Below are 13,165 nucleotides of genomic sequence, written 5' to 3'. Positions count from 1 at the left end.
GTATGTCTGTTATAAAAAGATGTCATGCATGTTTTACACAAAAATCAACTGTACTAGTTATTCACGCTCTGGATTTGTCCCATATTGATTACTGTCCGGTAATATGGTCAACTGCAGAAAATAAAGATCTGCACGCCTTTCCCTTAACTGCACATAGTTGAGAGTTGACGAGAGGTTAACTTCTAGTTTTTATGAGAAATATCACTGTGCTGAAAATGCCAGATTGTCTGCATAGTCAAATAACATTCAGCTCAGACACCCATACATACTTCACAAGACATACCACCAGGGGTTTCTTCACAGTCCCCAAGTCCAAAACAATTTCACAGCAATGCACAGTTTTATACAGAACCATGATCACATGGAACTCCCTTCCATCTGCAATTGCTCAAGCAAACAGCAAAACTAGCCTTTAAAAAACAGACAAGAGAAACAATTCATGGAAACGGCGGGGACTGTCAGGGGACACACAGGCACACCCAGACACTAACACACACATTTTGTTATGCTTTCTTGTTTGCATAATTTTTTTAGTTGCATTGTTTGTATCTAGCTATATATTTGACATTTGTGTGACTTTCCTTGTTTATCAGTTTATCAGTGTTTTGTTTCAGTGTTTTTTGTGTTTTTGTGGACTCCGGGCAGAGTAGCTGCTGCTTCTGCAAAAGCCAATGGGGATCCAAATAAACAATCACAACAGCTGCTCTTCCAGGAGTCCAAAAGATTTGGATTAGATTGTTTTCTGATTGGTTAAAGGTGATCTAATCACTGACAAATGAGTTTTGAACAATGCCGCTCTTTACAGGCACACACGGTTTTAATGAAAAGATGGCCATACTGAATCAGTGAAGTAAAACAACTGGGAAACAGAGCGATTCAGTTTGGATTCCCAGGCTTGGTTTGAGGGGTTAATTGTCCCTCAGATTTCATTGGTGAAGGTCTTGGACATGCGGGCATGATCAGACAAAGGGTAATGTAAGAAGAAGATAGACCTTAGACTTCACACCTGAAGGATAAAACAAATGTCGCCCTGTCTGCACACACACTCCTACTTGTTAAACAAACACGACATAATGCAGTGATTCATGAACACGACATGACAACTGTCATTCGAGAGCCACATCATTTGAGACAAACAACTTTTTAATGTCATGTCACACACAGCGGTGGACAGTCTGACCATTTACTGGTTGATACCGCTGGCTGCTAGCCAACTGTCTCGCCTAAATCATGGCATGTGTCACGTTGGTGTCAAGTCATCAGTCCTGACCTGGTAATATGATCTTCTTCTTCTTCTCCTGTCCTTCTACCATAGATAGACTCTGATGATGTCATCACACGAGACGAGCAGATTTACCTCCTGATTGGTCCCCGTGCCAAGTGTGAGAGGATAATCCATTCCCAGCTGGCCACAGTCAAAGGTGTGTTAACTACTTCAACCACATCGCAAGTCATAGGACAGTGTTTCCCAAACCTAGGTATACTTCTAGAATACATCAAATACATGGAACGTCTGGTTGTATTGGAGGAGAGGTATGGGAAACACTGTTACAGGACATAGCCTATACTTTTTTATGATTTCATTGGGATCCCCTTTGGCTAAAGTAATGCACCCAACTGAAAATCAAGGGACAGAAAAGGTTTCTGGTGCAGTGGTTGTCCAGATTATGAATGATTTGTTAAAGTGTCAAATCAGCTTGCCTTGTGTCAACCACCATCAGTCCAATATGGGACGAAGTGTAATTGATGACAAATAAGATTGTTCGTCACTTCCTCCTGTTCAAGTGCAGTCAAAAGCGCTATCAATCCAATATCCTGGAGTGAAGTATTTCCACAGTGACGGAAGGTTAGATGTGTAGATGAATGATAGGAAAAACCAGCTCGACTCACGGTCACGGGGCATAGAGTTATGATGCAGAGTCTTGATACAGAATGTGATTGGCCATCTGTTAGAAACGTAATTACAGATGCATCGTATCATCTGAGATACAGTGCATTCAGAAAGTGTCTCCGCATTGTGTTATGTTACAGCCTTATTCTCAAATGGATTAAATTGAAAAAAAAATCCTAATCAATCTTCACACAATACCCCATAATGACAAAGGCAAAAATAGGTTTGCACATTTATTACAAATAAAAACAGAAATACCTTATTTGCATAAGTATTCAGACCTTTTGCTATGAGACGTGAAATTGAGCTGAGGTGCATCCTGTTTCCAATGATCATCCTTCAGATGTTTCTACAACTTGATTGGAGTCCAACTGTGGTAAATTCAATTGATTGGACATGATTTGGAAAGGCACACACCTGTCTATATAAGGTCCCACAGTTAACAGTTCATGTCGGAACAAAAACCAAGCCATGAGGTTGAAGGAATTGTCCGTAGAGCTCCGAGACAGGATTGTGTCGAGGCACAGATCTGGGGAAGGGTACAACAAAAAAAATTCTGCAGCATTGAAGGTCCCCAAGAATACAGTGGTCTACATCATTGTTAAACGGAACACGTTTGGAACCCCCAAGACTCTTCCTAGAGCTGGCCACCTGGCCAAACTGAGCAATAGGGGGAGAAGGGCCTTGGTCAGGGAGGTGACCAAGAACCCGATGATAACTCTGACAGAGCTCCAGAGTGCCTCTGTGGCAATGGGAGAACCTTCCAGAACGACAACCATCTCTGCAGCACTCCACTAATCAGGCCTTTATGGTAGAGTGGCCAGATGGAAACCACTCCTCAGTAAAAGGCACATGACAGCCCACTTGGAGTTTGCCAAAAGGCACCTAAAGGACTTTCAGACCACTCTCAGACCAAGATTCTGATGAAACCAAGATTGAACTCTTTGGCCTGAATGCCAAGCATCACATCTGGAGGAAACCTGGCACCATCCCTACGGTGAAGCATGGTGGTGGCAGCATCATGCTGTGGGGATGTTTTTCAGCAGCAGGGAGACTAGTCAGGATTGAGGGAAAGATTAACAGAGCAAAGTACAGAGAGATCCTTGATGAAAACCTGCTCCAGAGCACTCAGGACCTCAGACTGTGGTGACGGTTCACCTTCCAACAGGACAACAACCCTAAGCAAACAGCCAAGACATCGCAGAAATTGCTTTGGGACAAGTCTCTGAATGTCCTTGAGTGGCCCAGCCAGAGCCTGGGATTGATCCCGATCAAACATATCTGGAGAGACTTGAAAATAACTGTGCATCAACGCTCCCCATCCAACCTGACAGAGCCTTGGAGGATCTGCAGTGAAGAATGGGAGAAACTCCCCAAATACAGGTGTGCCAAGCTTGTAGCATCATACCCAAGAAGATTCAAGGCTGTAATCATTTCCAAAGGTGCTTCAACAAAGAACTGAGTAAAGAGTCTGAATAGTTACAGTATGTAAATGTGATATTTCTGTTTTTCATTTTTTATAAATTTGCAAAATGTATAAAATACTGTTTTTGCTTTGTCATTATGAGGTATTGTGTGTAGATTGATGAGGAAAAAAACTATTTTAGTATAAGGCTGTAACGTAACAAAATGTGGAAAAAGTCAAGGGGTCTGAGTTTTTCCGAATGCATTGTACATTATGAAATGAAATGTTGGTTGAATTTTCTACTGATTAAGAAAGAGCACAATGACTCATACAAAATGGCCATCTGTGCTGTTGTATTTTTGCAGAAGATGACTGTGTACCGGAGTGGGATGGGATTATCTGCTGGCCCAGAGGGAAGCCTAGTCAGCTGGTCTCGGTTCTATGTCCAGAATACATCTACGACTTCAACCACAGAGGTGGGCTGGCTCATGACAAGATCACTAACCTAAAGCTCAATAGCTGCTTTGTTCTTTTTAAATACACTAATGGACAAACCCCAGACAGTAGAAGGAAATACAGTACATTGTCCACATACATCGATCACTTACGTAATCATGACAAGTCAGTGATAGATTGTGTTCACCAGCAGACACTGGTTTTGTAAATGTAAAATGTATTGTGTTACGAAACCAACAACTAGCCTACGGATATTGTTGCACTCGCTTTGTCTAAGGGTCATAGGCCAAGTTACATTATGTAACTTGAATGAATTATGTGCATCTATGTGAGAAATCAGCGTATAAGCCTAAGTGTTGAATGTCAATTTTCCCAGGGAAACAGTAAGCTAACCTTGGCCAGCTCTGTCTCTCTTGACCTTTTGGTCAGCCAGTCCAAGCTGATTATTCTTTGTTAAATTGGTGACAAAACATAAATATGTACGAAAAAGGAAAAATACCAAAGGCATGCCCAAAAAACAAAAAACAAAAAAACAAAAGGCCCCATGGCCACCAAACAAAACCAGCAGCCTCACGGCTAGCAAGCTGGGAAACTGACCCTTTCATCCAACCGTCTAATAACAGTCGATTCCTTATAAAGTGCACCTTGTGAAAAGCAAATTCAGTTCATGCAGTTCACCAGTCCCAAATCGAGTACTATTTTTGCACAGTACTTACAGCATGCATACTCAAGTTTGTTCATGTGTTTACAACAGTCCCAAGCTTTACCATAAGGTGTCTTAACTCCACATTACATTAGATGTAACACGTATCAGCCTTGCTTTAAATATGCAGTATGAAAGTTTAGTAGCTACAGTAGTTGTTAATATCACACTCTGGCTTGAATGTTGTCTGTATGGTTCATACACATAAGATACAACAGAAGCACACAATCCTCAGTTTTAGTCTAACAATATACACTGAGTGTACAAAACAGTAGGAACACCTGCTCTTTCTTTTACTGTTTTTATTTAACTAGGCAAATCAGTTAAGAACAAATTCTTATTTTCAATGATGGCCTAGGAACAGGGGCAGAACAACAGATTTGTATCTTGTCAGTGTGGGGATTTGAACTTGCAACCTTCTAGTTACTAATCCAACGCTCTAACCACTAGGCTACCCTGCCGCCTCAAAACATCTTTCCATGACATACACTGACCCGATGAATCAAGGTGAAAGTTAGGAACCTTTATGGACGTCACCTGTTAAATAGATGAAGGCAGCAGACAGGTTAGCAGAGGGATGTTTAAGCCTTGAGACCATTGAGACATGGATTCAATGTTCACCCTGTGTGCCATTCAGATGGTGAATGGGCTAGACCAAAGCCTTTAGAACGGGGGGGGGGGGGGGGGGTATTAAGGTGCAAGGCAACACTGCTGGGTTTTTCCAGCTCAACAATTTACCATTTAGTCCACCACCCAAAGGATATCCAGCCAACTTGACACAACATGGGCCAGCATCCCTGTGGAACGCTTTCGACACCTTCTGCTGTTCTGAGGGCAAAAGGTGTGCAACTCAATATTAGGAAGGTGTTCCTAATGTTTTGTACACTCGGTGTATGCTTTTGCTCATGGGCTTGGGAGGTGAGTCTTTTTCATTTCTGGGCAATATTTCTGTGGCATTTAAGGGATCTATTTTGGCTCAAGAGCCCCTCCTGAGACAAAATCTCTGTTTTGCCCTTTTTAAGGCTATTGTACTAATGCTGATGGTATCCCTCTTCTCCCCATCCCCCAGGTCAGGCCTATCGTCAGTGTGATGCCTCAGGGAACTGGGAGCAGGTGCCTAGCATCAACCGCACCTGGGCCAACTACACTGAGTGTACCACCTACCTATTGTCTAGCCATAGAAGCCAGGAAGAGGTGTGTGTGTGTGTGTGTGTGTGTGTGTGTGTGTGTGTGGAATACTAAACGGACACAATTTGACCTACTGGGGAGATCTTAGTAGTCTCCACAAGGTCAAATGCTATTACTTAATAGGGTTAAGGTTAGAATTGGGGTTAGGTTTAAGAGGATTTCTGTTTTTGCTGGTATCAAACTTTGGGTTGTACGGGCCTCTTGCAGCTTTCTGCCCTGTTTCTATATTGAACAGTGACAGTTCAACAACAGGAGGAAGACAATTGTTGATAAAGTGGTGGGGGTAAACAAGTTTAATTTTGAAACAAATGTTATATAATTCATCGTAAAAAAACATACAAACTGGATCAATAAATTAATAGATAAACAATTAAGTAAGTGAGCAAATAATTGGAAATCACACCAAGGGATGAAGGGATTAAGTGCGACAAAGATAAGTGCTATGTTAATGTGCTTTATATATATATAATACAATTAAATATACAAATATACAAAACCAGATTGAGCTGGTCTGGAGAGGGTTAGGTTTAGGGTTAGGGTTACGGTTAGGGTTAGGGGTAGGGGTTAGGGAAAATAGGATTTTGAATGGGACTGAATTGTGTGTCCTCACAAGGTTAGCTGTACAAGAGTGTGTGTGTGTGGTTGTGGTTGTGTGTGTAGTTGTGCTGTGCGTGTGTGGGCACATTTGTGCGCTTGTGTGTGTCAGTCCTGTGTGGCTCAGTTGGTAGAGCATTGCGCTTGCAATGCCAGGGTTGGATGTTTGATTCCCACGGGAGATCAGTAAGGAAAAAGTATGAAAAGGCATAAGAGTGGCTGCTAAATGACTAAAATGGTAGTGTGTGTTATTTTTGAGGGGGGATTTTCACCTGAACAAAGCCCTCTCTGTCTATTTAAAGTGAACAGTTATCACAGTGTCAACCATAATGCATGAATTAGTAACCCTGTGTTGACCAAGCATTTTGCTTGTGGCAAGAATCTTTTTCAGGTATAAAAAAAAAAGAATCACATCAAAACCCTATGTGGAATTCATCAGTCCATCATGACACTCACCCACTACGAGCTGTGGTCTTCAGCAGTGGACCGTAGCCATTTGTGAACAGCATGTTCTTGACTTTGTTCCTGTTCACACGCACACACACACAAGCACGTACACACACACACATTCACACACACACATGCAGAGACAAGTATGCACAATTGCACACACACACACACACACACACACACACACACACACACACACACACACACACACGCACGCACGCACGCTCATTTGCTGAGTGTATTTGTTCTCCATTTTTAGGAGGTGTTTGAGCGGCTACACTTGATGTACACCATTGGCTACTCCATCTCTCTGGTATCCCTACTGGTGGCTGTCTCGATTCTCTGCTACTTCAAGTAAGACCCCTTTAATGCTCCTCTTCAGTAGTATTACCATAGTAATACCAATACACTAGTCCACCATTCATAAAAATCTAAAAGACTCAGTTAAGACATAGGTGATTTATTGCACGTGTAATACCAAAGATAACATTTGGTAAGTAGAAAGTAATTAATAGCACTTTACTTAATAATGCTATATAGCATTATGATGTGGTTATAATTAGATGCGGTGACATAAGCACAATTAGGACCCCCTTAAAAAGACCAGTATTTCCAGTTTGTTTACTGTCATGATATCAGATGAATCTGCCACACTGGTATGCAATGTTTCCTCTAAACTGCGCCCGTACTACATGGCAGCACACTTTCTCCAGGATTGCCGCGCAGAAGAAATGCCATGCTGTGCAGAGATGCAAGAGATTGAACTTCACTGAGTTCGCCCTATTAGTTTGCACTATATACAGTGCATTCGTAAAGTTTTCAGACCCCTTGACTTTTTCCACATTTTGTTACGTTACAGCCTTATTATAAAATTGATGAAATTGTTCTTTCCCCTCATCCATCTACACACAATACCCCATAATGACAAAGCAAACATTTTGCTAATTTATTCTAAATAAAAACACATCACATTTACATAAGTATTCAGACCCTTTACTCAGTACTTTGTTGAAGCACCTTTGGCAGTGATTACAGCTTCGAGTCTTCTTGGGTATGACACTACAAGCTTGGCACACCTGTATTTTGGGAGTTTCTCCAATTCTTCTCTGCAGATCCTCTCAAGTTCCTTCAGGTTGGATCGGGAGCGTCGCTGCACAGCTGTTTTCAGGTATCTCCAAAGATGTTTGATCAGGTTCAAGTCCGGGCTCTGGCTGGGCCACTCAAGGACATTCACAGACTTGTCCCGAAGCCACTCCTGCGCTGTCTTGGCTGTGTGCTCAGGGTTGTTGTCATGTTTTCATCCCAGTCCCTGCGACTGAAAAACATACCCACAGCATGATGCTGCCACCACCATGCTTCACCATAGGGATGGTGCCAGGTTTTGTCCAGATGTGACGCTTGGCATTCAGGCCAAAGAGTTCAGTCTTGGATTCATTAGAACAGAGAATATTGTTTCTCATGGTTTGAGAGATCTTTAGGTGCCTTTTGACAAACTCCCAATGGACTGTCATGTGCCTTTTACTGAAGAGTGGCTTCCGCCTGATGGAGTGCTGCAGAGATGGTTGTTCTTCTGGAAGGTTCTCCCATTGCCACAGAGGCACTCTGGAGCTCTGTCAGAGTGACCATCAGGTTCTTGGTCACCTCCCTGACCAATGCTCTTCTCCCCCTATTGCTCAGTTTGGGCAGGTGGCCAGCTCCAGGAAGAGTCTTGGCGGTTCCAAACTTCTTCCATTTAAGAGTGATGGAGGCCACTGTGTTCTTGGGGATGCTGCAGAATTTATTTGGTACCCTTCCCCAGATCTGGGACCTTATATAGACAGTTGTCTGCCTTTCCAATTCATGTCCAATCAATTTAATTTACTACAGGTGGACTCCAATCAAGTTGTATAAACATCTCAAGGATGATCAATGGAAACAGCATGCACCTGAGCTTAATTTCTAGTCTCAGAGCAAATGGTCTGAATACTTACACTACCGTTCAAAAGTTTGGGGTCACTTAGAAATGTCCTTGTTTTTGAAAGAAAAGCACATTTTTGTCCATTAAAAGAACATAAAATTGATCAGAAATACATTGTAGACATAGTTAATGTTGTAAATGACTATTGTAGCTGGAAACGACAGATTATTTATGGAATATCTAAATAGACATACAGAGGCCCATTATCAGCAACCATCACTCCTGTGTTCCAATGTCACTTTGTGTTAGCTAATCCAAGTTTATCATTTTAAAAGGCTAATTGATCATTAGAAAACCCTTTTGCAATTATGTTATTCTAGCTGAAAACTGTTGTCCTGTTTAAAGAAGCAATGAAACTGGCCTTCTTTAGACTAGTTGAGTATCTGGAGCATCAGCATTTGTGGGGTTGATTACAGGATCAAAATGGCTAGAAACAAAGTTTGAGAAACAGACGCCTCACAAGTCCTCAAGTGGCAGCTTCATTAAATAGTACCCGCAAAACACCAGTCTCAACATCAACAGTGAAGAGGCGACTCCAGGATGCTGGCCTTCTAGGCAGCGTTCGTCTGTCCAGTGTCTGTGTTCTGTTGCCCATCTTAATATTTTATTTTTATTGTCCAGTCTGAGATATGGCTTTTTCTTTGCAACTCTGCCTAGATGGCCAGCATCCCAGAGTCGCCTCTTCACTGTCGACGTTGAGACTGGTGTTTTATGTGTGGGTTGTGGGTGTAACTACCCATTTAGTGGGGGATATTCAAAACTGACCTAAGATCAGTGTCTAGGGGCAGTCTCACTGTACACCAAAAATGTGACTGACAGGCTTATGTAGCAAAATGTGAAATTGTATTTTTTACATTGAATAAAAGTAGAGACTCAGCTACAAAATGGTATATCATACACTACATTTGAGGAACAATGGGAAAGTAATTTTGCTTTGAAAGTTGATAAACTTGTAAACTCACTTTTGAGAAAAAAAATTTGGTACTACTACTGAAGAGCCCTTCTTTGTCTACACCCATTCAGCATCGTTCACATCCTCTTAACCTTTATCTCCACCCATCTCTTTAAGGGTTTATCTGAGCGTTCTGTACTAACAGCAGACAAGCACCCATGTAAAGACCTTTATTATACACAGATTCGAAATAGCTACTGATAACAAACGTGTATTTTGTGGTTGTGACCCAGAGGCTCTTGACCATTTATTTTGGGACTGTTCTTATGTCAGATGATTTTGATAAGATTTTTTTAAACTGCTATTAATGTCAATTTGAAAGACTCTGATATTATGTTTTATTTTGATCCAAATTATATAGACCCTGATTTAACTATCATTGTTAATTTGTTTATTTTTCATGCCAGATTCTTTACTCATAAAATGAAGTGAGCAGAGAACAAACCCCTCTTCACATTGTTTAAGATAGAATTTAAATGATTTTGAAATGATTGGTAAGTGTAAAAACAAAAAAGCAATATGTACCATAAAACTTCTTGACAAATTGAAATTGTATCTCGATATGTAATACCCGTCTGTTTATGTACTCTTGTTTGTATACAGTTGAAGTTTACATACACCTTAGCCAAATACGTTTAAACTCAGTTTTTCACAATTCCTGACATTTAATCCTAGTAAAAATTCCCCTTCTTAGGTTAGTTAGGATCACCACTTTATTTTAAGAATGTGAAATGTCAGAATAATAGTAGAGAGAGATTATTAGAGAGAGATTTATTTCAGCTTTTATTTCTTTCATCACATTCCCTGTGGGTCAGAAGTTTACATATGTTACGCCCTGACCTTAGAGATCCTTATTTATTCTCTATGTTTGGTTAGGTCAGGGTGTGACTCGGGTGGGAGAATCTATGTTTTCTATTTCTTTATTGTTCTTGCCTAGTGTGGTTCCCAATCAGAGGCAGCTGTCTATCGTTGTCTCTGATTGGGGATCATATATAAGCTGTGATTTTCCGATTGGGTTTTGTGGGGAGTTATTTTCTGTTAAGCTGTTTTGTTGCATGACAGAACTGTGCGCTTTAGTTTTTTCTACTTTGTTATTTTGTTGCGGTGTTCAGTTTATTAAAAATCATGAACACCTACCACGCTGCACCTTGGTCTCCTTCTTCAACCCATGAGAACGTTACAACATACACTCAATTAGTATTTGGTAGCATTGCCTTTCAATTGTTTAACTTGGGTCAAACGTTGCAGGTAGCCTTCACAAGCTTCCCACAATTAATTGGGAGAATTTTGGCTCATTCCTCCTGACATAGCTGGTGTAACTGAGTCAGGTTTGTAGGCCTCTTTGCTCACACACGTTTTTTCAGTTCTGCCCACAAATGTTCTATAGGAGTGAGGTCAGGACTTTGTGATGGCCACTCCAATACCTTGACTTTGCTGTCCTTAAGCAATTTTGCCACAACTTTGGAAGTATGCTTGCGGTCATTGTCCATTTGGAAGACCCATTCGCGACCAAGCTTTAACTTCCTGACTGATGTCTTGACATGTTGCTTCAATATATCCACATCATTTTCCTACCTCATAATGCCATCTATTTTGTGAAGTGCACAAGTCCCTCCTGCATCAAAGCACCCCTACAACAGGATGCTGCCACCCCTGTGCTTCATGGATGGGATGGTGTTCTTTGGCTTGCAAGCCTCCCCCATTTCTCCATAAAGTACAATCTTTGTCCCCATGTGCAGTTGTAAACTGTAATCTGGCTTTTTTATGGCGGTTTTGGAGCAGTGGCTTCTTCCTTGCTGAGCGGCCTTCAAGGTTATGTTGATATAGGACTCGTTTTACTGTGGATATAGATTATTTTGTACCTGTTTTCTCCAGCATCTTCTCAAGGTCCTTTGCTGTTCTGGGATTGATTTGCACTTTTGGCACCAAAGTACGTTCATCTCTAGGAGATGTTTCCTTCCTGAGAGGTAGGACGGCTGCGTGGTCCCATGGTGTTTATACTTGCGTACTATTGTTTGTACAGATGAACGTGGTACCTTCAGGTGTTTGGAAATTGCTCCAAAGGATGAACCAGACTTGTGGAGGTCTACAATTTTTTTCTGAGGTCTTGGCTGATTTCTTTTGATTTTGATTAACGTTAGCTAGCTAAAGGTACACTTTTACTTGAAATGAAACTACTTTCTTCCCTGTGTACATCATAGATGGACTCGTCTCCTTTCACGGGTGCCATGGTTGTCCTTAATTTGAAGATGTAATCCGGCGACAGGTGTTTTCTCCATCTCCTTAGCTAGCATACTCTAATTCCACTGAACTCGATTCCCCAGAAAATGGAGAGCAACACTTATGCAGTTTTACTACGTGATACATAAAAAAGCCACGTTAGACAGGATTACCAACAAATGCTGACCAGCTCAAATAGACAGAGGCGTGCTGCATGGTAGACCAATCCAAACTCATCTCTTGGGATGTCCAGCCCACTCATTATCTCAGCCAATCATGGCTAGCGTGAAGGTTGCTGACTTTTTCTGTGGCTAAACCAAGTAGTCTCATAATTTAACAATGCACACTAAGATACCTATCTGTTTTTCATGTGATGAGCATGTGGCAAGTGTAGGCCTCATAGGTAGCTGTTGGGGTCTCTGAACCTATTGTAATCTGCACTGGAATTACTGCTCAACAATGTTATCAGACGGATGAGATCTGATGTGTCTTCAGTGGGTGGTTTTGTATGATTATTTTTCTTGTTTGTTTCACATGTTCTGGATGGTTACTATGACAAAAGTTCATTTGAGCTGTTGTTTGATTTAGTGAAAGAAGCATTGCTCTCTCTCTTCCCTCCAGGCGTCTCCACTGTACACGGAACTACATCCACATTCACCTCTTCACCTCCTTTGTGTTTCGGGCCATCAGTATCTTTGTGAAGGATGCTGTCCTCTATGCCATGTCTGACGACGGAAAGACTGAAGCAGAGGAATTGGCAGAGAGACCCCATATGGTACTGTGCACTTCTGTACTGACTAAAATTTGATTAGATTGAAGTTTATTGTCTTACACGAGGAACATCTTCCCACAGCTCACACATACATAAACCGCATAGAAAAACACAGCAGGAAACAAACAACAGTAAACAGTAAGATATAATTAGTACCCCCACACCTGCACATATAGGAGGAAGCTACATATTATTCTTCTTAAAGTGTGGCTGAACTTTTCCCGTGGCTTTTCTGCTGCTTATTAAGAAATGCGGTTCAATGTGGGTGTGTTATGTTTGCTATTGTTGTTTGTCCCTCTTGAATCACCATAGACCACCTTTACTCCACACAGATGCGTACAAAGCTCTCCCTCGCCCTCCTTTTTAAAAATCTGAACATTTTCAAAAAGTAATCTGCGTCATCTATCCTCCCGATTCCTGCTTACAAGCAAAAACTAAAGCAAGAAGTACCAGTGACTCACTCAATATGAAACGGTCAGATGACGCGGATGCTACGCTACAGGACTGTTTTGCTAGCAAAGACTGGAAAATGTTCCGCGATTCATCCAATGGCATTGAGGAGTATACCACCTCAGTC

At 41.5% G+C, this 13,165-nt stretch overlaps 1 protein-coding gene across 1 annotated transcript in view; it reads left to right on the top strand.

The window, feature by feature from the left end:
- pth3r (parathyroid hormone 3 receptor) overlaps nt 1–13,165 on the top strand; it is a 62,536-nt gene that overhangs the window by 29,299 nt on the left and 20,072 nt on the right. The window contains exons 2-6 of the mRNA XM_036946628.2: nt 1,316–1,421; nt 3,662–3,772; nt 5,525–5,649; nt 6,947–7,041; nt 12,438–12,591. Of these exons, the coding sequence (XP_036802523.2) occupies nt 1,316–1,421; nt 3,662–3,772; nt 5,525–5,649; nt 6,947–7,041; nt 12,438–12,591 (591 nt within the window). The remainder of the gene's footprint in view (nt 1–1,315; nt 1,422–3,661; nt 3,773–5,524; nt 5,650–6,946; nt 7,042–12,437; nt 12,592–13,165) is intronic.

Source organism: Oncorhynchus mykiss, chromosome 16 (assembly GCF_057628025.1).
Source record: "Oncorhynchus mykiss isolate SJ-2025 chromosome 16, ASM5762802v1, whole genome shotgun sequence".
Classification (NCBI taxonomy): Eukaryota; Metazoa; Chordata; class Actinopteri; order Salmoniformes; family Salmonidae; genus Oncorhynchus; species Oncorhynchus mykiss.
This window is presented reverse-complemented; position numbering and strand designations above follow the sequence as displayed.